Here is a 24,878-nt window from a genome sequence, read left to right on the forward strand (position 1 = left end):
CACCACCACTCACTCACAACTCACACCACCACCCCTTCGGCGATTTCTGGACGGTATCAAAAACACGGTTTATTATCATCATCATCATCACTGCTGCTGCTGCTGTAGCTACTGCTGCTGCTGTAGCAGAGGGTGGGTGGGTGGGGGTAGAGAGGGTGGGGGTGGAGAGGGTGGGTGGGGGTGGGGTGGAGAGGGTGGGTGGGGGGGGGGGGGGTAGAGGGTGGGGGGGGCAGAGTGGGTGTAGGGGGAGAGAGTGGGAGGGGGGGGTGTAGAGAGGGTGGGGTGGGGGGTGTAGGGTAGGGGGGAGAGAGTGGGGGGGGGGGTAGAAGGTGGGTGGGGTGGTGGGGTGGTGGGGGGTAGAGAGTGGGTGTAGGGGGAGAGAGTGGGGAGGGGTAGAAGGTGGGTGGGGTGGGGGGTGTAGGGTAGGGGGAGAGAGTGGGGGGGGGGGTAGAAGGTGGGTGGGGTGGTGGGGGGTAGAGAGTGGGTGGGGGGCAGAGTGGGTGTAGGGGGAGAGAGTGGGGGGGGGGGTAGAAGGTGGGTGGAGTGGGGGGGGGGTAGAAGGTGGGTGGGGTGGGGGGTGTAGGGTAGGGGGAGAGAGTGGGGGGGGGGGGTAGAAGGTGGGTGGGGTGGGGGGTGTAGGGTAGGGGGAGAGAGTGGGGGGGGGTAGAGGGGGTGGGTGGGGGCCCTCCATCGGTGAGGGGGAGTGAGGGGGGCCCGCTAGAGATAGGGGGGGCGGGGGCGGAAGGAATTCAGATTAAAACTACCGAGCTGATTGATGTTCTGGTCGCCTGTTTAAAAGAGGAGACTGAATTAAAACGACGGGGGATGTGGTTGTTGTGGTGGTTGTTGTGGTTGTGGCGGTGGTTGTGGTGGTTGTTGAACGAGGTCACTTCCTGCCCTCCCACATTCAATGGGGGGGTGTTGACAGGAAGTGACGTCACAACCGTGGGGTTGGTGACAGGAAGTGACATCACAGGAAACTGAGGCTGGCGGAGGCAGGAAGTGATGCCACGAGGCTGGCTTGCGGAACAGGAAGTGACATCACAGGAAAGGTGGGAGGGGGGCGAGTCTGGAGACAGGAAGTAACACAGAAAAAATGGGGGGGGGGGGGAGACAGGAAGTGACATCACATCAAAAGGGGGTGTGGAGACAGGAAGTGACATCACAGGAAAGGTGAGGGGATTGTATACAGGAAGTGACATCACGGGCACGGAGACAGGAAGTGATGCCAGCCGCAACGCCCGGTGGAATGGCTACGGGGGGGGGGGGGGGGTGAGGTCGGAGGTCGGCTTCCAGGTCGAAGGTCGTCGTGACTTCATTGGACGAGGGGGAGCGCGGAGTCACGGGGAGCAGCGGCACAGGAAGTGACATAATGGGGGGCGGAGTCTGGGCTTCACGGAGACAGGAAGTGACATAATGGGGGGCGGAGTCTGGGCTTCACGGAGACAGGAAGTGACATAATGGGGGGCGGAGTCTGGGCTTCACGGAGACAGGAAGTGATGTCGCAGGAAGTGACGTCACGGGGGGGGGGGGTGGGTGGGGGAGGAAGTGAGGTCACAGGAAGTGACGCCACAGGGGGGAGGGAAGTGATGTCACAGGAAGTGACGTCACGGGGGGAGGAAGTGATGTCACAGGAAGTGACGTCACAGGGGGGGGAAGAAGTGATGTCACAGGAAGTGACGCCACAGGGGGGAGGGAGGAAGTGATGTCACAGGAAGTGATGTCACAGGAAGTAGTCTGCCACGGGTTTCTTGGAGGGGATGCCGCGTGACTCCTGCGGTGCCGCCTCGAAGATGGTGAAGTCCTTCTGCAGGTGCTCATCCAGCTCAAGGATGGCCGCCACGTTGCCGCACCTGGTGGGGGGGGAGGGAGGGGGGGGGGAGGGGGGGGGTGGGGGGGGGGGGGGGGGGGAGGGGGGTGGGGGGGGAGGTGGGGGCGGTTAGCGAGCGCCTATTAAGGTTACCCAGAGCGCCGCGGTTAGTGGGTGGGTGAGTGGGTGAGTGGGTGAGTGGGGTGGGTAAGTGGGTGGGTGAGTGGGTGGGTGAGTGGGTGGGGTGAGTGGGGTTGGAGTGAGTGGGTGGGTGAGTGGGTGGGTGAGTGGGTGGGTGAGTGAGTAGGTGGGTGGCTGGGTGAGTGAGTAGGTGGGTGGGTGGGCACACACACACACACAGGTAGACACACACACAGGTAGACACACACACAGGTAGACACACACACGTACACACACACAGGTACACACAGGTACAAAAGATCCCCCGTATAGCCTTAACAGACTGTAGGGGCAAAGTGCTGTTAGCGAGCACCTATGAAGGCCAGAACGGTACACGAGGGGGTGGGTGGCCAGCACCACGCCCGACCGCCTTTGTCTCCCCAGTGGCGATGTTTACACACCGCACCAGGTACTCATTTAAGGCTGAGTCGACCTAGGGGAGGCCCAGGACCGGTTCAGATAATCGTCACTGGTGTTAGCCGTGAGCGGGAATCGAACCCGGGTCGCCAGGTTCATAGCGCAGCGCGCTAAACCGCTACACTACCACTCCCCATACACACAGGTACACACACAGGTAGACACACACACAGACACACACACAGACACACACACACGTAGACACCGCGCTCGCTCGCCGCCCTCACCGGTAGCAGTAGTTGAAGGCGGACCAGACGGTGAGCACCGTCTGGTCCGCTCCCAGTGAGTAGGTGGGTGGGTGAGTAGGTGGGTGGGTGGGTGGGGTGAGTAGGTGGGTGGGTGGGTGAGTAGGTGGGTGGGTGAGTGAGTAGGTGGGTGGGTGGGTGAGTAGGTGGGTGGGTTGGTGAGTAGGTGGGTGGGTGGGTGAGTGGGTGGGTGAGTGAGTAGGTGGGTGAGTGAGTAGGTGGGTGGGTGGGTGAGTAGGTGGGTGGGTTGGTGAGTAGGTGGGTGGGTGGGTGAGTGGGTGGGTGAGTGAGTAGGTGGGTGGGTGGGTAGGTGGGTGGGTGGGTGAGTAGGTGGGTGGGTGGGTGGGTGGGTGGGTGAGTGAGTAGGTGGGTGGGTGGGTGGGTAGGTGGGTGGGTGAGTAGGTGGGTGGGTGAGTAGGTGGGTGGGTGAGTGGGTAGGTGGGTGGGTGAGTGAGTAGGTGGGTGGGTGGGTGGGTGGGTGGGTGAGTAGGTGGGTGGGTGGGGTGGGTGAGTAGGTGGGTGGGTGGGTGGGTGAGTAGGTGGGTGGGTGGGTGGGTGAGTAGGTGGGTGGGTGAGTGAGTAGGTGGGTGGGTGGGTGAGTAGGTGGGTGGGTGAGTGAGTAGGTGGGTGGGTGGGTGAGTAGGTGGGTGAGTAGGTGGGTGGGTGGGTGAGTAGGTGGGTGGGTGAGTGAGTAGGTGGGTGGGTGGGTGAGTAGGTGGGTGAGTAGGTGGGTGGGTGGGTGAGTAGGTGGGTGGGTGGGTGAGTAGGTGGGTGGGTGGGTGAGTGAGTAGGTGGGTGAGTGGGTAGGTGGGTGGGTGAGTAGGTGGGTGGGTGAGTCGGTGGATGAGTCGGTGGGTGGGTGATTGAGTGAGTAGGTGGGTGGGTGAGTGAGTAGGTGGGTGGGTGGGCACACACACAGACACACACACAGACACACACACGTAGACACACACACGTAGACACACACACGTAGACACACACACGTAGACACACACACGTAGACACACACACGTAGACACACACACGTAGACACCGCGCTCGCTCGCCGCCCTCACCGGTAGCAGTAGTTGGGGGCGGACCAGACGGTGAGCACCGTCTCGTTGAAGTGCCACTTGTAGCCCTCCATGACGAGCTGGTGGGCACGGCAGATCATGTCCACCTCGTTGGCCGCGTTGAACTGCGCCACCACGTCGCTGCCAAACAGGTAGCCAGCACCGCGGGGTGACACGCCCCAACCAGTCGTGTCTAGAGACACACACAGAGAGAGACACACACACAGAGAGACACACAGACACGGGGTTAAACACACACACACACAGACACAGAGACACAAACACACAGACACACAGAGACACGGGGTTAAACACACAGACTCACACAGAGACACACACAGACACACACACACACACAGAGACACAGACACACACGGGGTTAAACACACACACACAGACACAGAGACACAAACACACAGACTCACACACAGACTCACACAGAGACACACACAGACACACACACACACAGAGACACAGACACACACGGGGTTAAACACACACACACAGACACAGAGACACAAACACACAGACACACAGAGACACGGGGTTAAACACACAGACTCACACACAGAGACACACACAGACACACACACACACAGAGACACAGACACACACGGGGTTAAACACACATACACAGACACAGAGACACAAACACACAGACTCACACACAGACTCACACAGAGACACACACAGACACACACACACACAGAGACACAGACTCACACGGGGTTAAACACACACACACAGACACAGAGACACAAACACACAGACACACAGAGACACGGGGTTAAACACACAGACTCACACACAGAGACACACACAGACACACACACACACAGAGACACAGACACACACGGGGTTAAACACACACACACAGACACAGAGACACAAACACACAGACTCACACACAGACTCACACAGAGACACACACAGAGACACAGACACACATGGGGTTAAACACACACACACACAGACACAGAGACACAAACACACAGACACACAGAGACACGGGGTTAAACACACAGACTCACACACAGAGACACACACAGACACACACACACAGACACACACACATGGGGTTAAACACAGACACACACAGACACACACACACATACACAGACTCACACAGACTCACAAACAGGTAGCACGCGCCACGGGGTGACACGCCGCAGCCGGTCGTGTCTACACAGAGACACACAGAGACACACACAGAGACACAGAGACACACACACACACGAGGTTAAACACACAGACACACACACAGACAGGTAGCCAGCCCGACACAGTCACACACCCCAGGGAGACACGGGGGAGACACGAGGGAGACATGAGGGGAGACACGGGGGTGGGGGGGGGGGTAACACACGTGGGGGGTGGGTGACACACACACACCACGTGGTGTGTGTGGTGGTGGTGTGTGTGGTGGTGTGTGTGGTGGTGGTGTGTGTGGGTGAGCGAGTGACGTGTGCGTGTTGTGTGTGGTGGTGGTGTGTGGTGCTGGTGGTGGTGGTGCTGGTGGTGGTGGGTGGGTGAGCCAGTGACATGTGGTGATGGTGTGTGTGGTGGTGGTGTGTGTGGTGGTGGGTGTGGTGGTGTGTGTGCGTGTGGTGATGGTGTGTGGTGGTGGTGGTGTGTGGTGTGTGGTGGTGGTGGTGGGTGGGTGAGCCAGTGACGTGTGGTGATGGTGCGTGTGGTGGTGGTGTGTGTGGTAGTGTGTGTGCGTGTGGTGGTGGTGGTGTGTGGTGGTGGTGGGTGGGTGAGCCAGTGACGTGTGGTGATGGTGCGTGTGGTGGTGGTGTGTGTGGTGGTGGGTGTGGTGGTGTGTGTGCGTGTGGTGGTGGTGGTGTGTGGTGGTGGTGTGTGGTGTGTGGTGGTTGTGGTGGGTGGGTGAGCCAGTGACGTGTGGTGATGGTGTGTGTGGTGGTGGTGTGTGGTGGTGGTGGTGTGTGGTGGTGTGTGGTGGTGGTGGTGGGTGGGTGAGCCAGTGACGTGTGGTGATGGTGTGTGTGGTGGTGGTGTGTGTGGTGGTGGGTGTGGTGGTGTGTGTGTGTGGGTGAGCGAGTGACGTGTGCGTGTTGTGTGTGGTGGTGGTGTGTGGTGCTGGTGGTGGTGGCGCTGGTGGGTGGGTGAGCCAGTGACGTGTGGTGATGGTGTGTGTGGTGTGTGTGCGTGTGGTGATGGTGTGTGGTGGTGGTGGTGGTGGTGGTGTGTGGTGGTGGTGTGTGTGCGTGTGGTGATGGTGTGTGGTGGTGGTGTGTGTGGTGGTGGGTGTGGTGGTGTGTGTGCGTGTGGTGGTGGTGGTGTGTGGTGGTGGTGTGTGGTGTGTGGTGGTGGTGGTGGGTGGGTGAGCCAGTGACGTGTGGTGATGGTGTGTGTGGTGGTGGTGTGTGTGGTGGTGTGTGGTGTGTGGTGGTGGTGTGTGTGGTGGTGTGTGTGCGTGTGGTGGTGGTGGTGTGTGGTGGTGGTGGTGGTGGGTGGGTGAGCCAGTGACGTGTGGTGATGGTGTGTGTGGTGTGTGTGCGTGTGGTGATGGTGTGTGGTGGTGGTGGTGGTGTGTGGTGTGTGCGTGTGATGGTGGTGTGTGTGGTGGTGGTGTGTGTGTGTGTGGGTGAGCGAGTGACGTGTGCGTGTTGTGTGTGGTGGTGGTGTGTGGTGCTGGTGGTGGTGGTGGGTGGGTGAGCCAGTGACGTGTGGTGATGGTGTGTGTGGTGGTGGTGTGTGTGGTGGTGGTGGTGGTGTGTGGTGGTGGTGGTGTGTGCGTGTGGTGTGTGTGGTGATGGTGGGTGAGCGAGTGACGTGTGTGGTGGTGGTGGTGTGTGTGGTGCTGGTGGTGGTGTGTGTGGTGGTGGTGGTGTGTGCGTGTGGTGTGTGCGTGTGGTGTGTGTGGTGGTGGTGGGTGAGCGAGTGACGTGTGTGGTGGTGGTGGTGTGTGTGGTGCTGGTGGTGTGTGTGGTGGTGGTGGTGTGTGTGGTGGTGGTGGTGGTGGTGGTGGTGTGTGGTGGTGGTGGTGTGTGGTGGTGGTGGTGTGTGTGGTGGTGGTGGGTGAGCGAGTGACGTGTGTGTGGTGGTGGTGTGTGGTGGTGGTGGTGATGTGTGGTGGTGGTGGTGGTGGTGGTGTGTGTGGTGGTGGTGGTGTGTGGTGGTGGTGGTGTGTGGTGGTGGTGGTGTGTGGTGGTGGTGGTGGTGTGTGTGGTGGTGGTGTGTGGTGGTGGTGGTGTGTGGTGGTGGTGGTGGTGTGTGGTGGTGGTGGTGGTGGTGTGTGGTGGTGGTGGTGGTGGTGTGTGGTGGTGGTGGTGGTGGTGTGTGTGGTGGTGGTGGTGGTGTGTGGTGGTGGTGGTGTGTGGTGGTGGTGGTGTGTGGTGGTGGTGGTGCTGGTGGTGGTGGTGGTGTGTGTGGTGGTGGTGGTGTGTGCGTGTGGTGTGTGCGTGTGGTGTGTGTGGTGGTGGTGGGTGAGCGAGTGACGTGTGTGGTGGTGGTGGTGGTGGTGGTGGTGTGTGGTGGTGGTGGTGGTGGTGTTCGCACCCTCGGGGTCGGACCACAGCAGGTCACACATGGGCCCGTCGTGCGGGACCTCCTGCTTGCGGTCGATGGTGCGGATCTGGTCCAGCGTCTGGATGGACGGAGACAGACCCCCGTGCACGCAGAAGATCTGCAGCGCACACGCACACGCGCACACACGCACACACACACACACACACGCACGCACACACGCACACACGTGTTACACACACGTTACACACACACGCGTTACACACACACGTGTTACACACACACGCACACACACACACGCACACACACACACACACACGCACGCACACACGCACACACGTGTTACACACACGCACACACACACGCACACACGCACACACGCACACACGTGTTACACACACACACACACACACATGTTACACACACACGCACACACACACACACACACACGCACACACGCACACACGCACACGTGTTACACACACACACACATGTTACACACACACGCACACACACACGCACACACGTTACCACACGCACACACGCACACACGTTACACACACACGCACACACACACACGCACACACGCACACACGTGTTACACACACACACACGCACACGCGCACACACGCACACACGTTACACACACACGCACACACGTTACACACACACACACACACACGCACACACGCACACACGTGTTACACACACACACACGCACACGCGCACACACGCACACACGTTACACACACACGCACACACGTTACACACACACACACACACGCACACACGCACACACGTGTTACACACACACACACGCACACGCGCACACACGCACACACGTTACACACACACGCACACACGTGTTACACACACACGCACACACACACACACGCACACACGTGTTACACACACGCACACACGTGTTACACACACACACACATGTTACACACACACGCACACACACACACGCACACACGCACACACGCACACGTGTTACACACACATGTTACACACACGCACACACACACACACACGCACACACGTTACACACACACGCACACACGTTACACACACACGCACACACACACACACACACACACGCACACACGCACACACGTGTTACACACACACACACACACGCACACACGTTACACACACACGCGCACACACACGCACACACACACACACGCACACACGCACACACATGTTACACACACGCACACACACACGTTACACACACACACACACGTTACACACACACGCACACACACACGCACACACACATGTTACACACACACGCACACACACGCACACACACACACACGTTACACACACACGCACACACACACCACACACGCACACATGTTACACACACGCACACACACACGCACACACACACACACGCACACACGCACACACGTTACACACACACGTGGTTACACACGCACACACGTGGTTACACACACACGTGTACACACACACACACGGTACACACACACACACAGACGTGGTTACACACACACACGGCACACACAGACACACACGGCACACACACACACGTGTACACACACGTGGCACACACAGACACACACGGCACACACACACACGTGTACACACGTGGCACACACAGACACACACGGCACACACAGACACACACGTGTACACACACATACACACACACACGTGTACACACACACACGTGTACACACACACACGTGTACACACACACACGTGTACACACACACACGTGTACACACACACACGTGTACACACACACACACCCACCTTGCCGTCGATGATGGCGGAGAGGCTGAGGTAGTCGAAGATCTCGGTGCAGTAGCGCCACACGGCGATGGAGCCGTACTTGCGCAGACACTCGTCGTAGAAGCCGTAGACCTGCGTGATCTGGCGGGACTCGTGGTTGCCTCGGATCAGGGTGATGCGGTCCGGGTAGCGCACCTGGCGGGACAGAGTTAGGGAGAGTTAGGGAGAGTTTAGAGAGGGTTAGGGAGAGTTAGGGAGAGTTAGGGAGAGTTAGGGAGAGTTAGGGAGAGTTTAGAGAGGGTTAGGGAGAGTTAGGGAGAGTTAGGGAGAGTTAGGGAGAGTTTAGGGAGAGTTTAGAGAGGGTTAGGGAGAGTTAGGGAGAGTTAGGGAGAGTTAGGGAGAGTTAGGGAGAGTTAGGGAGAGTTTAGGGAGAGTTAGGGAGAGTTAGGGAGAGTTAGGGAGAGTTAGGGAGAGTTAGAGAGAGTTAGGGAGAGTTAGGGAGAGTTAGGGAGAGTTAGGGAGAGTTTAGGGAGAGTTAGGGAGAGTTAGGGAGAGTTAGGGAGAGTTAGGGAGAGTTAGGGAGAGTTAGGGAGAGTTAGGGAGAGTTTAGAGAGGGTTAGGGAGAGTTTAGGGAGAGTTAGGGAGAGTTAGGGAGAGTTAGGGAGAGTTAGGGAGAGTTAGGGAGAGTTAGGGAGAGTTAGGGAGAGTTAGGGAGAGTTAGGGAGAGTTAGGGAGAGTTAGGGAGAGTTAGGGAGAGTTAGGGAGAGTTAGGGAGAGTTAGGGAGAGTTAGGGAGAGTTTAGGGAGAGTTAGGGAGAGTTAGGGAGAGTTAGGGAGAGTTAGGGAGAGTTAGGGAGAGTTAGGGAGAGTTAGGGAGAGTTAGGGAGAGTTTAGGGAGAGTTTAGGGAGAGTTAGGGAGAGTTAGGGAGAGTTTAGGGAGAGTTTAGGGAGAGTTAGGGAGAGTTTAGGGAGAGTTAGGGAGAGTTAGGGAGAGTTAGGGAGAGGTTAGAGAGAGTTAGGGAGAGTTAGGGAGAGTTAGAGAGAGTTAGGGAGAGTTTAGAGAGAGTTAGGGAGAGTTTAGAGAGTTAGGGAGAGTTAGGGAGAGTTAGGGAGAGTTAGGGAGAGTTTAGGGAGAGTTAGGGAGAGTTTAGGGAGAGTTAGGGAGAGTTAGGGAGAGTTAGGGAGAGTTAGAGAGAGTTAGGGAGAGTTAGGGAGAGTTAGGGAGAGTTAGGGAGAGTTAGGGAGAGTTTAGGGAGAGTTAGGGAGAGTTTAGGGAGAGTTTAGGGAGAGTTAGGGAGAGTTAGGGAGAGTTAGGGAGAGTTAGGGAGAGTTAGGGAGAGTTAGGGAGAGTTAGGGAGAGTTAGGGAGAGTTAGGGAGAGTTAGGAGAGTTAGGGAGAGTTAGGGAGAGTTAGGGAGAGTTAGGAGAGTTAGGGAGAGTTAGGGAGAGTTAGGGAGAGTTAGGGAGAGTTAGGGAGAGTTAGGGAGAGTTAGGGAGAGTTAGGGAGAGTTAGGGAGAGTTTAGGGAGAGTTTAGGGAGAGTTTAGGGAGAGTTAGGGAGAGTTAGGGAGAGTTTAGGGAGAGTTTAGGGAGAGTTTAGGGAGAGTTAGGGAGAGTTTGGAGTTAGGAGAGTTAGGGAGAGTTAGGGAGAGTTAGGGAGAGTTAGGGAGAGTTAGGGAGAGTTTAGGGAGAGTTAGGGAGAGTTAGGGAGAGTTTAGGGAGAGTTAGGGAGAGTTAGGGAGAGTTAGGGAGAGTTTAGGGAGAGTTAGGGAGAGTTAGGGAGAGTTTAGGGAGAGTTTAGGGAGAGTTAGGGAGAGTTAGGGAGAGTTAGGGAGAGTTTAGGGAGAGTTAGGGAGAGTTTAGGGAGAGTTAGGGAGAGTTAGGGAGAGTTAGGGAGAGTTAGGGAGAGTTAGGGAGAGTTAGGGAGAGTTAGGGAGAGTTAGGGAGAGTTTAGGGAGAGTTAGGGAGAGTTTAGGGAGAGTTAGGGAGAGTTAGGGAGAGTTAGGGAGAGTTAGGGAGAGTTAGGAGAGTTAGGGAGAGTTAGGGAGAGTTAGGGAGAGTTAGGGAGAGTTAGGGAGAGTTAGGGAGAGTTAGGGAGAGTTTAGGGAGAGTTTAGGGACAGTTAGTGAGAGTTAGGGAGAGTTAGGGAGAGTTAGGGAGAGTTAGGGAGAGTTAGGGAGAGTTAGGGAGAGTTTAGGGAGAGTTAGGGAGAGTTTAGGGAGAGTTAGGGAGAGTTTAGGGAGAGTTAGGGAGAGTTTAGGAGAGTTAGGGAGAGTTAGGGAGAGTTAGGGAGAGTTAGGGAGAGTTAGGGAGAGTTTAGAGAGAGTTAGGGAGAGTTAGGGAGAGTTAGGGAGAGTTAGGGAGAGTTAGGGAGAGTTAGGGAGAGTTAGGGAGAGTTTAGGGAGAGTTAGGGAGAGTTAGGGAGAGTTAGGGAGAGTTAGGGAGAGTTAGGGAGAGTTAGGGAGAGTTAGGGAGAGTTAGGGAGAGTTAGGGAGAGTTTAGGGAGAGTTAGGGAGAGTTTAGGGAGAGTTAGGGAGAGTTAGGGAGAGTTAGGGAGAGTTAGGGAGAGTTTAGGGAGAGTTTAGGAGAGTTTAGGAGAGAGTTAGAGAGAGTTAGGGAGAGTTAGGGAGAGTTAGGGAGAGTTAGGGAGAGTTAGGGAGAGTTAGGGAGAGTTTTAGGGAGAGTTAGGGAGAGTTAGGGAGAGTTTAGGGAGAGTTTAGGGAGAGTTTAGGGAGAGTTAGGGAGAGTTTAGGGAGAGTTAGGGAGAGTTAGGGAGAGTTAGGGAGAGTTAGGGAGAGTTAGGGAGAGTTTAGAGAGAGTTAGGGAGAGTTAGGGAGAGTTAGGGAGAGTTAGGGAGAGTTAGGGAGAGTTTAGGAGAGTAGTTAGGGAGAGTTAGGGAGAGTTAGGGAGAGTTAGGGAGAGTTAGGGAGAGTTAGGGAGAGTTAGGGAGAGTTAGGGAGAGTTAGGGAGCGTTAGGGAGAGTTAGGGAGAGTTAGGGAGAGTTTAGAGAGGGTTAGGGAGAGTTAGGGAGAGTTAGGGAGAGTTAGGGAGAGTTAGGAGAGTTAGGGAGAGTTAGGGAGAGTTTAGGGAGAGTTTAGGGAGAGTTAGGGAGAGTTAGGGAGAGTTAGGGAGAGTTAGGGAGAGTTAGGGAGAGTTAGGGAGAGTTAGGGAGAGTTTAGAGAGGGTTAGGGAGAGTTAGGGAGAGTTAGGGAGAGTTCAGGGAGAGTTAGGGAGAGTTAGGGAGAGTTAGGGAGAGTTTAGGGAGAGTTAGGGAGAGTTAGGGAGAGTTAGGGAGAGTTAGGGAGAGTTAGGGAGAGTTAGGGAGAGTTAGGGAGAGTTAGTGAGAGTTAGGGAGAGTTAGGGAGAGTTAGGGAGAGTTAGGGAGAGTTAGGGAGAGTTAGGGAGAGTTAGGGAGAGTTTAGGGAGAGTTAGGGAGAGTTTAGGGAGAGTTAGGGAGAGTTTAGGGAGAGTTTAGGGAGAGTTAGGGAGAGTTAGGGAGAGTTTAGGGAGAGTTAGGGAGAGTTAGGGAGAGTTTAGGGAGAGTTAGGGAGAGTTTAGGGAGAGTTAGGGAGAGTTTAGGGAGAGTTTAGGGAGAGTTAGGGAGAGTTTAGGGAGAGTTAGGGAGAGTTAGGGAGAGTTAGGGAGAGTTTAGGGAGAGTTTAGAGAGGGTTAGGGAGAGTTTAGGGAGAGTTAGGGAGAGTTTAGGGAGAGTTAGAGAGAGTTAGGGAGAGTTAGGGAGAGTTAAGGAGAGTTTAGGGAGAGTTAGGGAGAGTTTAGGGAGAGTTAGGGAGAGTTTAGAGAGGGTTAGGGAGAGTTTAGGGAGAGTTTAGGGAGAGTTAGGGAGAGTTTAGGGAGAGTTAGGGAGAGTTTAGGGAGAGTTAGGGAGAGTTAGGGAGAGTTAGGGAGAGTTTAGGGAGAGTTAGGGAGAGTTTAGAGAGGGTTAGGGAGAGTTTAGGGAGAGTTAGGGAGAGTTTAGGGAGAGTTTAGAGAGAGTTAGGGAGAGTTTAGGGAGAGTTTAGGGAGAGTTAGGGAGAGTTAGGGAGAGTTTAGGGAGAGTTTAGGGAGAGTTAGGGAGAGTTTAGGGAGAGTTTAGGGAGAGTTAGGGAGAGTTTAGGGAGAGTTAGGGAGAGTTTAGAGAGGTTAGGGAGAGTTTAGGGAGAGTTAGGGAGAGTTTAGAGAGGGTTAGGGAGAGTTTAGAGAGGGTTAGGGAGAGTTTAGGGAGAGTTAGGGAGAGTTTGGGAGAGTTAGGGAGAGTTTAGAGAGGGTTAGGGAGAGTTTAGGGAGAGTTAGGGAGAGTTTAGGGAGAGTTAGGGAGAGTTTGGGAGAGTTAGGGAGAGTTTAGAGAGGGTTAGGGAGAGTTTAGGGAGAGTTAGGGAGAGTTTAGGGAGAGTTAGGGAGAGTTTAGAGAGGGTTAGGGAGAGTTTAGAGAGAGTTTAGAGAGAGTTTAGAGAGAGTTTAGAGAGAGTTAGGGAGAGTTAGGGAGTGGGTGAGCGAGTTGGCGAGCGAGTGGGTGAGCGAATTGGTGAGCGAGTTGGTGAGCGAGTGGGGTGAGCGAGTTGGTGAGCGAGTGGGTGAGCGAGTGGGTGAGCGAGTTGGTGAGCGAGTGGGTGAGCGAGTAGTGGTGAGCGAGTTGGTGAGCGTGGTGGCGGAGTTGGCGAGCGAGTTGGCGAGCGAGTTGGCGAGCGAGTTGGCGAGCGAGTGGGGCGAGCGAGTTGGCGAGCGAGTTGGCGAGCGAGTGGGCGAGCGAGTTGGTGAGCGACGTGGGCGAGCGAGTTGGTGAGCGAGTGGGTGAGCGAGTGGGTGAGCGTGGTGGTGAGCGAGTTGGTGAGCGTGGTGGTGAGCGTGGTGGTGAGCGAGTTGGTGAGCGTGGTGGTGAGCGTGGTGGTGAGCATGGTGGTGAGCGAGTTGGCGAGCGAGTTGGCGAGCGAGTGGGTGAGCGAGTTGGTGAGCGAGTTGGTGAGCGAGTTGGTGAGCGAGTTGGTGAGCGAGCGAGTTGGTGAGCGAGCGAGTTGGTGAGTGTGGTGGTGAGCGAGTCGGTGAGCGTGGTGGTGTGTTGGTGAGCGAGTTGGCGAGCGAGTTGGTGAGCGAGTTGGTGAGCGAGTGGGTGAGCGAGTTGGTGAGCGTGGTGGCGAGCGAGTTGGTGAGCGTGGTGGTGAGCGAGTTGGTGAGCGAGTTGGTGAGCGAGTTGGTGAGCGTGGTGGCGAGCGAGTTGGTGAGTGTGGTGGCGAGCGGTTGGTGAGTGTGGTGGCGAGCGAGTTGGTGAGCGAGTTGGTGAGCGAGTTGGTGAGTGTGGTGGTGAGCGAGTTGGTGAGCGAGTTGGTGAGCGTGGTGGCGAGCGTGGTGGTGAGCGTGGTGGTGAGCGGCTCCGCTCACCTTGAGTGCGAGCAGCAAGAGGAACGTCTCCACGCTGTAGAAGCCGCGATCGACAAAGTCCCCCATGAAGAGATAGTTCGTGTCTGGGACATCTCCTCCGACCTGCAGAGACACACGGAGACGCGGGGAGACACGGTGAGACACGGGGAGACGCGGGGAGACGCGGGGAGACGCGGGGAGACACGCGGAGACACGGGGAGACACGGGGGGACACGGGGGGACACGGGGGGACACGGAGAGACGCGGAGAGACGCGGGGAGACACGGGGAGACGCGGGGAGACACGGGGAGACACGAGGAGACACGGGGAGACACGGGGAGACGCGGGGAGACACGGGGAGACACGGGGAGACACGGGGAGACACGGGGAGACACGGGGAGACACGGGGAGACACGGGGAGACACACGGAGACGCGGGGAGACACGGTGAGACACGGGGAGACGCGGAGAGACGCGGGGAGACGCGGGGAGACGCGGGGAGACGCGGGGAGACACGCGGAGACACGCGGAGACACGGGGAGACGCGGAGAGACGCGGAGAGACGCGGGGAGACACGGGGAGACACGGGGAGACACGGGGAGACACGGGGAGACACGGGGAGACACGGGGAGACACGGGGAGAGAGACACGGGGAGAGAGACACGGGGAGAGAGACACGGGGAGAGAGACACGGGGAGAGAGACGCGGGGAGAGAGACGCGGGGAGAGAGACGCGGGGAGAGAGACGCGGGGAGAGAGACGCGGGGAGAGAGACGCGGGGAGAGAGACGCGGGGAGAGAGACGCGGGGAGAGAGACGCGGGGAGAGAGACGCGGGGAGAGAGACGCGGGGAGAGAGACGCGGGGAGAGAGACGCGGGGAGAGAGACGCGGGGAGAGAGACGCGGGGAGAGAGACGCGGGGAGAGAGACGCGGGGAGAGAGACGCGGGGAGAGAGACGCGGGGAGAGAGACGCGGGGAGAGACGCGGGGAGAGACGCGGGGAGAGACGCGGGGAGAGACGCGCGGGGAGAGAGACACGGGGAGAGAGACACGGGGAGAGACACACGGAGAGACACATGGGGAGAGACGCGGGGAGAGACACACGGAGAGACGCGGGGAGACACATGGGGAGAGAGACATGGGGAAACACACGGAGAGAGACACGGAGAGAGACACGTGGAGAGAGACACGTGGAGAGAGACACGGGGAGAGAGACACGGGGAGAGAGACACGGGGAGAGAGACACGGGGAGAGAGACACGGGGAGAGAGACACGGGGAGAGAGACACGGGGAGAGAGACACGGGGAGAGAGACACGGGGAGAGAGACACGGGGAGAGAGACACGGGGAGAGAGACACGGGGAGAGAGACACGGGGAGAGAGACACGGGGAGAGAGACACGGGGAGAGACGTGGAGATGTTGGTAGTTGACATCAGCTGACCTTGAAGAGTTCCTTGAGGTCGTAGAACTGTCCGTGGATGTCCCCACAGACCTGTGGGGCGAGGTTTGGAGTCCCGGCGAGGGGGCAGAGGTTGTGAAAACGCAGCAGAAATCACACCCATCAACGCGCTCGCCATTGCTAACCAACAGACTCGTCGTGGTCATCGTTACGATCCATCATCATTATCATCATCATCACCATCATCCCAGCAATATCATCGCCATCATCATCACTCCAGCAATATCATCGTCACCATCATCACCATCATCATCTCAGCAATATCATCGCCATCATCATCCCAGCAATATCATCGTCACCATCATCACCATCATCATCCCAGCAATATCATCATCAAAATCATCTCTATGATCATCATCACCATCATCCCAGCAATATCATCGTCACAATCATCATCACTCCAGCAATATCATCGTCACCATCATCACCATCATCATCTCAGCAATATCATCGCCATCATCATCATCCCAGCAATATCATCGTCACCATCATCACCATCATCATCCCAGCAATATCATAATCAACATCATCCCAGCAATATCATCGTAATCATCATCACTCCAGCAATATCATAATCATCCCAGCAATATCATCGTCACAATCATCATCATCATCCCAGCAATATCATCGCCATCATCATCATCATCCCAGCAATATCATCGTCACCATCATCACCATCATCATCCAAGCAATATCATCGCCATCATCATCATCCCAGCAATATCATCGTCACCATCATCACCATCATCATCCAAGCAATATCATCATCAATATCATCTCTATGATCATCATCACCATCATCCCAGCAATATCATCGTCACAATCATCATCATCATCCCAGCAATATCATCGTCATCATCATCATCCAAGCAATATCATCATCAACATCATCTCTATGATCATCATCACCATCATCCCAGCAATATCATCGTCACCATCATCACCATCATCATCTCAGCAATATCATCGTCAATATCATCTCTATGATCATCATCACCATCATCCCAGCAATATCATCGTCACCATCATCACCATCATCATCTCAGCAATATCATCGTCACGATCACCACCACAATCATCATCCCAGCAATATCATCGTCACGATCACCACCACAATCATCATCCCGCACAATCGGGGGCGTCGTGATGCCAAGACGTCCACCACCTCGCGGGCTCCGCTGGCGTGCGTGCGTTTGATTCCGAACCCTGACGACGCCGGGCTCATGTCTAATTGGAGGCCGTCTGGAACGCTCTCTCCCCTTCCGATATCAGCAAGCCACTGGTAGCTACGCGGCACTTTTTAAATCAGCGTCGTCATCATCGTCGTCATCATCATCGTCATCCAGACTAACAAACTCGTTTCTTTAGAAGTCTCTCGGTCTCTCTCCCCGTGGTGGTCACTGCGTGGATGTGTCTCCACATTTAGAATCAACGTCGTGGGTCTCTGTGTGTGTGTCTCTGTGTGTGTCTGTGTGTCTCTGTGTGTCTCTGTGTGTCTCTGTGTGTGTCTGTGTGTGTCTGTGTGTGTCTGTGTGTGTCTGTGTGTGTCTGTGCGTGTCTGTGCGTGTCTCTGCGTGTCTCTGCGTGTCTCTGCGTGTCTCTGCGTGTCTCTGCGTGTCTCTGCGTGTCTCTGCGTGTCTCTGCGTGTCTCTGCGTGTCTGTGCGTGTCTGTGCGTGTCTGTGCGTGTCTGTGCGTGTCTGTGCGTGTCTGTGCGTGTCTGTGCGTGTCTGTGCGTGTCTGTGCGTGTCTGTGCGTGTCTCTCTGTGTGTGCGTGTCTCTCTGTGTGTGCGTGTCTCTCTGTGTGTGCGTGTCTCTCTGTGTGTGCGTGTCTCTCTGTGTGTGCGTGTCTCTGCGTGTGTGCGTGTCTCTGCGTGTGTGCGTGTCTCTGCGTGTGTGCGTGTCTCTGCGTGTGTGCGTGTCTCTGCGTGTGTGCGTGTCTCTGCGTGTGTGCGTGTCTCTGCGTGTGTGCGTGTCTCTCTGTGTGTGCGCGTCTCTCTGTGTGTGCGTGTGTGCGTCTCTGTGTGTGCGTGTGTGCGTCTCTCTGTGTGTGCGTGTGTGCGTCTCTCTGTGTGTGCGTGTGTGCGTCTCTCTGTGTGTGCGTGTGTGCGTCTCTCTGTGTGTGCGTGTGTGCGTCTCTCTGTGTGTGCGTGTGTGCGTCTCTCTGTGTGTGCGTGTGTGCGTCTCTCTGTGTGTGCGTGCGTGCGTCTCTCTGTGTGTGCGTGCGTGCGTCTCTCTGTGTGTGCGTGCGTGCGTCTCTCTGTGTGTGCGTGCGTGCGTCTCTCTGTGTGTGCGTGCGTGCGTCTCTCTGTGTGTGCGTGCGTGCGTCTCTCTGTGTGTGCGTGCGTCTCTCTGTGTGTGCGTGCGTGCGTCTCTCTGTGTGTGCGTGCGTGCGTCTCTCTGTGTGTGCGTGCGTGCGTCTCTCTGTGTGTGCGTGCGTGCGTCTCTCTGTGTGTGCGTGCGTGCGTCTCTCTGTGTGTGCGTGCGTGCGTCTCTCTGTGTGTGCGTGCGTGCGTCTCTCTGTGTGTGCGTGCGTGCGTCTCTCTGTGTGTGCGTGCGTGCGTCTCTCTGTGTGTGCGTGCGTGCGTCTCTCTGTGTGTGCGTGCGTGCGTCTCTCTGTGTGTGCGTGCGTGCGTCTCTCTGTGCGTGCGTGCGTCTCTCTGTGCGTGCGTGCGTCTCTCTGTGCGTCTCTCTGTGCGTGTGTGCGTCTCTCTGTGCGTGTGTGCGTCTCTCTGTGCGTGTGTGCGTCTCTCTGTGCGTGTGTGCGTCTCTCTGTGCGTGTGTGCGTCTCTCTGTGCGTGTGTGCGTCTCTCTGTGCGTGTGTGCGTCTCTCTGCGCGCGCGTCTCTCTGCGCGCGCGTCTCTCTGCGCGCGCGTCTCTCTGCGCGCGCGTCTCTCTGCGCGCGCGTCTCTCTGCGCGCGCGTCTCTCTGCGCGCGCGTCTCTCTGCGCGCGCGTCTCTCTGCGCGCGCGTCTCTCTGCGCGCGCGTCTCTGCGCGCGCGTCTCTGCGCGCGCGTCTCTGCGCGCGCGTCTCTGCGCGCGCGTCTCTGCGCGCGCGTCTCTGCGCGCGCGTCTCTGCGCGCGCGTCTCTGCGCGCGCGTCTCTGCGCGCGCGTCTCTGCGCGCGCGTCTCTGCGCGCGCGTCTCTGCGCGCGCGTCTCTGCGCGCGCGTCTCTGCGCGCGCGTCTCTGCGCGCGCGTCTCTGCGCGCGCGTCTCTGCGCGCGCGTCTCTGCGCGCGCGTCTCTGCGCGCGCGTCTCTGCGCGCGCGTCTCTGCGCGCGCGTCTCTGCGCGCGCGTCTCTGCGCGCGCGTCTCTGCGCGCGCGTCTCTGCGCGCGCGTCTCTGCGCGCGCGTCTCTGCGCGCGCGTCTCTGCGCGGGTCTCTGCGCGGGTCTCTGCGCGGGTCTCTGCGCGGGTCTCTGCGTGGGTCTCTGCGTGGGTCTCTGCGTGGGTCTCTGCGTGGGTCTCTGCGTGGGTCTCTGCGTGGGTCTCTGCGTGGGTCTCTGCGTGGGTCTCTGCGTGGGTCTCTGCGTGGGTCTCTGCGTGGGTCTCTGCGTGGGTCTCTGCGTGGGTCTCTGCGTGGGTCTCTGTGTGGGTCTCTGTGTGGGTCTCTGTGTGGGTCTCTGTGTGGGTCTCTGTGTGGGTCTGTGTGGGTCTCTGTGTGGGTCTCTGTGTGGGTCTCTGTGTGGGTCTCTGTGTGGGTCTCTGTGTGGGTCTCTGTATGGGTCTCTGTGTGGGTCTCTGTGTGGGTCTGTGTGGGTCTCTGTGTGGGTCTCTGTGTGGGTCTCTGTATGGGTCTCTGTGTGGGTCTCTGTGTGGGTCTGTGTGGGTCTCTGTGTGGGTCTCTGTGTGGGTCTCTGTGTGGGTCTCTGTGTGGGTCTCTGTGTGGGTCTCTGTGTGGGTCTCTGTGGGTCTCTGTGGGTCTCTGTGGGTCTCTGTGGGTCTCTGTGGGTCTCTGTGTGGGTTTCTGTGTGGGTCTCTGTGTGGGTCTGTATGGGTCTGCTATCACCACGTGGTGATGATGACCAGGTCGCTCGTACAACTAAACAACAACAATAACAACAACAATAACAACAACACTGGGTGGCAGTGGACCACAGCTCGCGTACCGTGACCGGGGAGTCCACGCGCTGCACGTTGCTCTCCTCAACCAGAATCTCCCTGGAGCAGGAGGAGGGGGGGGGGTGAAAACACAAGCCCGGAGAGTGAGCGAGTCAGTGGGTGGCCGAGCAGGTGGGCGAGTGGGTGGGCGGGTGGGCGAGTGGGTGAGTGGGCGGGTGAGTGGGTGAGTGGGCGGGTGAGTGGGTGGGTGGGTGGGCGAGTGGGTGGGTGGGTGAGTGGGTGGGTGGGCGAGTGGGTGGGTGGGAGGGCGAGTGGGGGGATGGGTGGGCGAGTGGGTGGGTGGGGTGAGTGGGTGGGTGGGTGGGCGAGTTCGAGTGGGTGGGTGGGCGGGGTGGGCGAGTGGGTGGGTGGGTGGGAGGGTGGGCGAGTGGGTGGGCGAGTGGGTGGGTGGGTGGATGGGCGAGTGGGTGGGTGGGTGGGCGGGTGGGCGAGTGGGTGGGTGAGAGGGTGGGTGGGCGAGTGGGTGGGTGGGTGGGCGAGTGGGTGGGCGAGTGGGTGGGTGGGCGAGTGGGTGGATGGGGTGGGCGAGTGGGTGGGTGGGCGAGTGGGTGGGTGGGTGGATGGGCGAGTGGGTGGGTGGGTGGGCGGGTGGGCGAGTGGGTGGGTGGGCGAGTGGGTGGGTGGGCGAGTGGGTGGGTGGGTGGGTGGGCGAGTGGGTGGGCGAGTGGGTGGGCGAGTGGGTGGGCGGGTGGGTGGGTGGCTGGGTGGGCGAGTGGGTGGGTGGGCGGGTGGGCGAGTGGGTGGGTGGGTGGGCGAGAGGGTGGGTGGGTGGGTGGGCAAGTGGGTGGGTGGGTGGGTGAGTGGGTGGGTGGGCGGGTGGGTGGGCGAGTGGGTGGGTGGGCGAGTGGGTGGGTGGGCGAGTGGGTGGGCGAGTGGGTGAGCGAGTCAGTGGCTGGATGAGTGAGTGGCCGGATGAGTGAGCGGGTGAACGAGTGACTGGGTGAGTGAGCGAGTGGCTGGGTGAGCGAGTAGGTGGGCGAGTGAGGAGGCAAGCGAGTGGCTGGGTTAGCAAGCGAGTTTCTGGGCGAGTGGGTGGGCGAGCGGGTGGGTGGGTGGGCGGGCGAGTGGGTGGGCGAGTGGGTGGGCGAATAGGTGGGTTGGCAAGTGAGTGGCTGGATGAGTGAGCGGGTGAACAAGTGACTGGGTGAGAGAGCAAGTGGCTGGGTGAGCGAGTGATTGGCTGGGCGAGTGAGCGAGTGGCTGGGCGAGTGAGCGAGTGGCTGGGCGAGTGAGCGAGTGGGCAAGTGAGTGGGCGAGTGAGTGAGCGAGTGGCTGGGTGAGCGAGCGAGTGGGCGAGCGAGTAGTTAGGTTAGCGAGCGAGTGGCTGGACGAGTGAGCGAGTGGGTGTTCGAGTGGCTGGGTGGGTGAGAGAGTGGCTGGATGGGTGAGAGAGTGGCTGGGTGGGTGAGCGAGTGGCTGGGTGGGTGGGTGGGTGAGCGAGTGGTTGGGTGGGTGAGTAAGCGAGCGAGTGGCTGGGCAAGTGGGTGGGCGAGTGGGCGAGTGAGCGAGTGAGTGGGTGGGGCGAGTGACTCACCGCGCCTTGGCACAGAGGGCCTTGACTTCGGCCTCCTTGATGAGCTCACAGCGCCGCAGCTGCTCGATCTGCCGGTCCAGGTCGCTCGCCTCGGCCATCACCCCCAGCGTCCTGAGCCTCACGGCAAACACAAACATCCACGGTGGTGTCTCTGTGGGTCTCTGTGGGTCTCTGTGTGAGTGAGTCTGTGGGGGTCTGTGTGAGTGAGTCTATGGGTCTCTGTGTGAGTGAGTCTGTGGGTCTCTGTGTGAGTGAGTCTGTGGGTCTCTGTGTGAGTGAGTCTGTGGGTCTCTGTGTGATGAGTCTATGTGTCTCTGTGTGAGTGAGCCTATGGGTCTCTGTGTGAGTCTATGGCTCTCTGAGTGAGTCTGTGGGTCTCTGTGTGGTGAGTCTATGGGTCTCTGTGTGAGTGAGTCTATGTGTCTCTGTGTGAGTGAGTCTATGGGTCTCTGTGTGAATCTATGGCTCTCTGAGTGAGTCTGTGGGTCTCTGTGTGAGTGAGTCTATGGGTCTCTGTGCGAGTGAGTCTATGGGTCTCTGTGCGAGTGAGTCTATGGGTCTCTGTGTGAGGTCTATGGGTCTCTGTGTGAGTGAGTCTATGGCTCTCTGTGCGAGTGAGTCTATGGGTCTCTGAATGAGTGAGTCTATGAGTCTCTGTGTGAGTGAGTCTATGGGTATCTGTGTGGGTGATTCTGTGGGTCTCTGTGTGAGTGAGTCTATGGCTCTCTGTGTGAGTGAGTCTATGGGTCTCTGTGTGAGTGAGTCTATGGGTCTCTGGGTTGCCAAAGCCCACGCACGCCCGCCTTTGTCTCTTCTTAGACAAACACACGCACACACACAAAGATCCCCCGTGTAGCCCAAACAGACTGTTGGGGCAAGTGCTGTTAGCGAGCACCTATTAAGGCTCCCACTGTGGCACACGAGGGGGTGGGTGTCCAGCAACCACGCCCGGCTGCCTTTGTCTCCCCCAGTGGCGATGTTTTACTACACACCATCACACCAAGGTACTCACTTGAGGCCGAGTCTACCTAGGGGAGGTCCCGGTGACCGGTTCAGTTAATTCGTCACAAATGGTGTTGGTGGGCGTGAGTGGGAATCGAACTCGCTGTCACAACTCAAAACCCACCTCTCGCTCGCTCGCCTCCAACAACAATCACAAACAACAACCAACAACACCACGGACATTTAACAACTTTAGCCACGCGTTTTAACCCTTCAAATATCCGTACACCCCACCCCGTGCGGCCTACACAGGCCTTACCGGGGGAAGGCGAGGGTTTCCCGGTATAGAATCTAGGCGAGGAGGGGGTGGGGGAGGCCGGTAAACCGGGAAGGCCAATTCAACTTTGTTTGTGTAATAGATAAATAAAATAAACAACAACAACACACGTTTAATAACTTAAGTCACATTTAACCCTTAAAATATCTGTACTTCCTCCCGACCCCCATGCGGCCTACCCAGGCTTAACCGGGGGAAGGAGAGGGTCTCCCGGTATAGAATCTAGGCGAGAGAGTACGGGGAGGGGCGGGAGGAGGCCGGGTAAACCGGGAGGGCCAATTCCACTATTTTTTTTGTAACATAGAAATAAAATAAACCTCCGCACCCACTACCGCCCCGGTCAGGAGGAGAGGGTGGATGTATAAACAACAACAACACGCATTTAACAACTTAAATCAGACATTTAACAACTTTTGTCGTACATTTAACCCTTTAAATATCCGTACCACCCCCCCCCCCCCCTGTGCGGCCTACCCAGGCTTTACCGGGGAAAGGCGAGGGTTTCCCGGTATGCAATCTAGGCGAGCTAGTAGGGTGAGGGGACACCAGTAAACCGGGAAGGCCAATTCAACAATTTTTCGTAATATATAAACAACACACATTTTACAACTTTAGTCACACATTTAGCAACTTTTATCATACATTTAACCCTTAAAATATCCGAACCCCCCCCCCCCCCCAGTGCGGCCTACCCAGGCTTTCCCGGGGGAAGGCGCGGGACTCCCGGTATGCAATCTAGGCAAGCGAGTGTGGGGGTGGGGGAGGGCCAATTCAACTCTCTCTTTATTGTTGTTGTAACATCGAAATAAAAATCAACCACCCCGAGGAGGAGAGGGTGGAGACTTACGAAGCGCCTCGTTGCTTTCACGAAGAGCCCTGAGGAGGAGGCCGAGGAGGAGAATGGGGTGAGGGGGGCCACAGATAGGAGCCGGCTCCCCTCAAATACTAACATCGACTCCAATTAGAATCCCTACAACGCATAAGCAACGGCCGTGGGGGGTGTGTCGTCGTCGTCCCCTCAAGCCGCGTCACGTGACGAGCCGGCAGTGATTCGATTTCGCAGTCCGCTTAAGAGGGGGGGATATCACAACGGTTTCTTTCTCTTCCGGAAGAAGCTCCGACGACAATGCAACGTTAACTTTGTCTTCCAGAAGATACTTTTCCGTTTTATTGAAAGAATCTTCCCACATTGAGATCTAAGGCCAGCGATCTTCCGGAAGACGCTGCTACCCTCACCATAACGGCGGTTTGATCTTCCGGAAGACGTGTACTTGTTTTATTGATAGGATCTTCCGAATTTGGATTTAACATTGAGATCTATGGCTAGCAATCTTCCGGAAGACTCTGCCATCCTCACCATAACATCATCTTCCTCTTCCGGAAGACGATCCGAAGACAATGCAACGTTAACTTTGTCTTCCGGAAGAGACTTTTTCGTTTTATTGAAAGAATTTCCGAAACTGGATTTAACATTGAGATCTATGGCTAGCGGTCTTCCGGAAGACGCTGCAACCTTCACAACTTCTAGATTTGAAGCTTTCGTGACTGCAAGGATTCATATTCTTAGGTTTTTTCGGTAAAGTGACGTAGATAAAACATTTAAATTAATACAAGTAGAATAAAATATTTAAATTAATAAAAGTTAAATACAATATTTTGTTTTATTTTACTTTTATTAATTGAATTTTTTTTACCTACGTGACTTTACCGAAAAAAACCTAAGAATATGAATATTCACCACAACTGATTAAATCTTCCGGAAGATGTGACCTTGTTTTATTGATAGGTTCTTCCGAAACTGGATTTAACATTGAAGTCTATGGCCAGCGATCTTCCGGAAGATGCTGCTACCCTCACCACAACTGCAGTTTGATCTTCCGGAAGACGTGTACTCGTTTTATTGATAGGTTCTTCCGAAACTGGATTTAACATTGAAGTCTATGGCCAGCGATCTTCCGGAAGACGCTGCTACCCTCACCACAACGGCAGTTTGATCTTCCGGAAGATGTGTACTCGTTTTATTGATAGTTTCTTCCGAAACTTGATTTAACATTGAAGTCTATGGCCAGCGATCTTCCGGAAGACGCTGCTACCCTCACCACAACGGCAGTTTGATCTTCCGGAAGATGTGTACTCGTTTTATTGATAGTTTCTTCCGAAACTTGATTTAACATTGAAGTCTA

At 56.8% G+C, this 24,878-nt stretch overlaps 2 protein-coding genes across 3 annotated transcripts; both read right to left on the bottom strand.

Moving 5' to 3' along the window:
- Positions 1-651: 651 nt before the first annotated feature.
- Positions 652-23,684, bottom strand: PPP4C (protein phosphatase 4 catalytic subunit). Of its 2 annotated transcripts, none has more exons than XM_078622465.1 (9): positions 23,543-23,684; positions 21,417-21,533; positions 19,870-19,921; positions 15,748-15,798; positions 14,331-14,432; positions 8,982-9,155; positions 7,227-7,353; positions 3,708-3,897; positions 652-1,853 (listed from the first exon to the last, which is right to left on the bottom strand). In XM_078622465.1, the coding sequence occupies exons 2-9, from the start codon at positions 21,512-21,514 to the stop codon at positions 1,724-1,726; spliced, it is 924 nt and encodes a 307-aa protein (XP_078478591.1). In that variant the 5' UTR covers positions 21,515-21,533; positions 23,543-23,684; the 3' UTR covers positions 652-1,723. The 2 variants fall into 2 exon arrangements, with proteins under 2 accessions (XP_078478591.1, XP_078478590.1); XM_078622464.1 differs by having other exon boundaries at positions 21,417-21,527; positions 23,543-23,682.
- On the bottom strand, positions 15,805-18,611 carry LOC144739522 (uncharacterized; the record flags this gene model as incomplete). Its single annotated transcript, XM_078622466.1, has 1 exon — positions 15,805-18,611. A coding segment is annotated over one exon (1,449 nt), but the record flags the coding sequence as incomplete, so codon positions are not given.
- Positions 23,685-24,878: the final 1,194 nt, after the last annotated feature.

This window comes from Lampetra planeri, unplaced genomic scaffold (assembly GCF_965212315.1).
Source record: "Lampetra planeri unplaced genomic scaffold, kcLamPlan1.2.h2 scaffold_1547, whole genome shotgun sequence".
In the NCBI taxonomy this organism is placed as follows: domain Eukaryota; kingdom Metazoa; phylum Chordata; class Hyperoartia; order Petromyzontiformes; family Petromyzontidae; genus Lampetra; species Lampetra planeri.

What these genes read in the sequence shown, in the direction of transcription:
- PPP4C (XM_078622465.1), bottom strand. Translation starts at nt 21,514, where the DNA reads ATGGCCGAGGCGAGCGACCTGGACCGGCAGATCGAGCAGCTGCGGCGC. An exon ending in GCCCTCTGTGCCAAGGCGCG is followed by an intron (nt 19,922 to 21,416) that starts GTGAGTCACTCG and finishes CTCCTGCTCCAG; the next exon opens with GGAGATTCTGGTTGAGGAGA. An exon ending in TCTTGCTGCTCGCACTCAAG is followed by an intron (nt 9,156 to 14,330) that starts GTGAGCGGAGCC and finishes CTGTCCCGCCAG; the next exon opens with GTGCGCTACCCGGACCGCAT.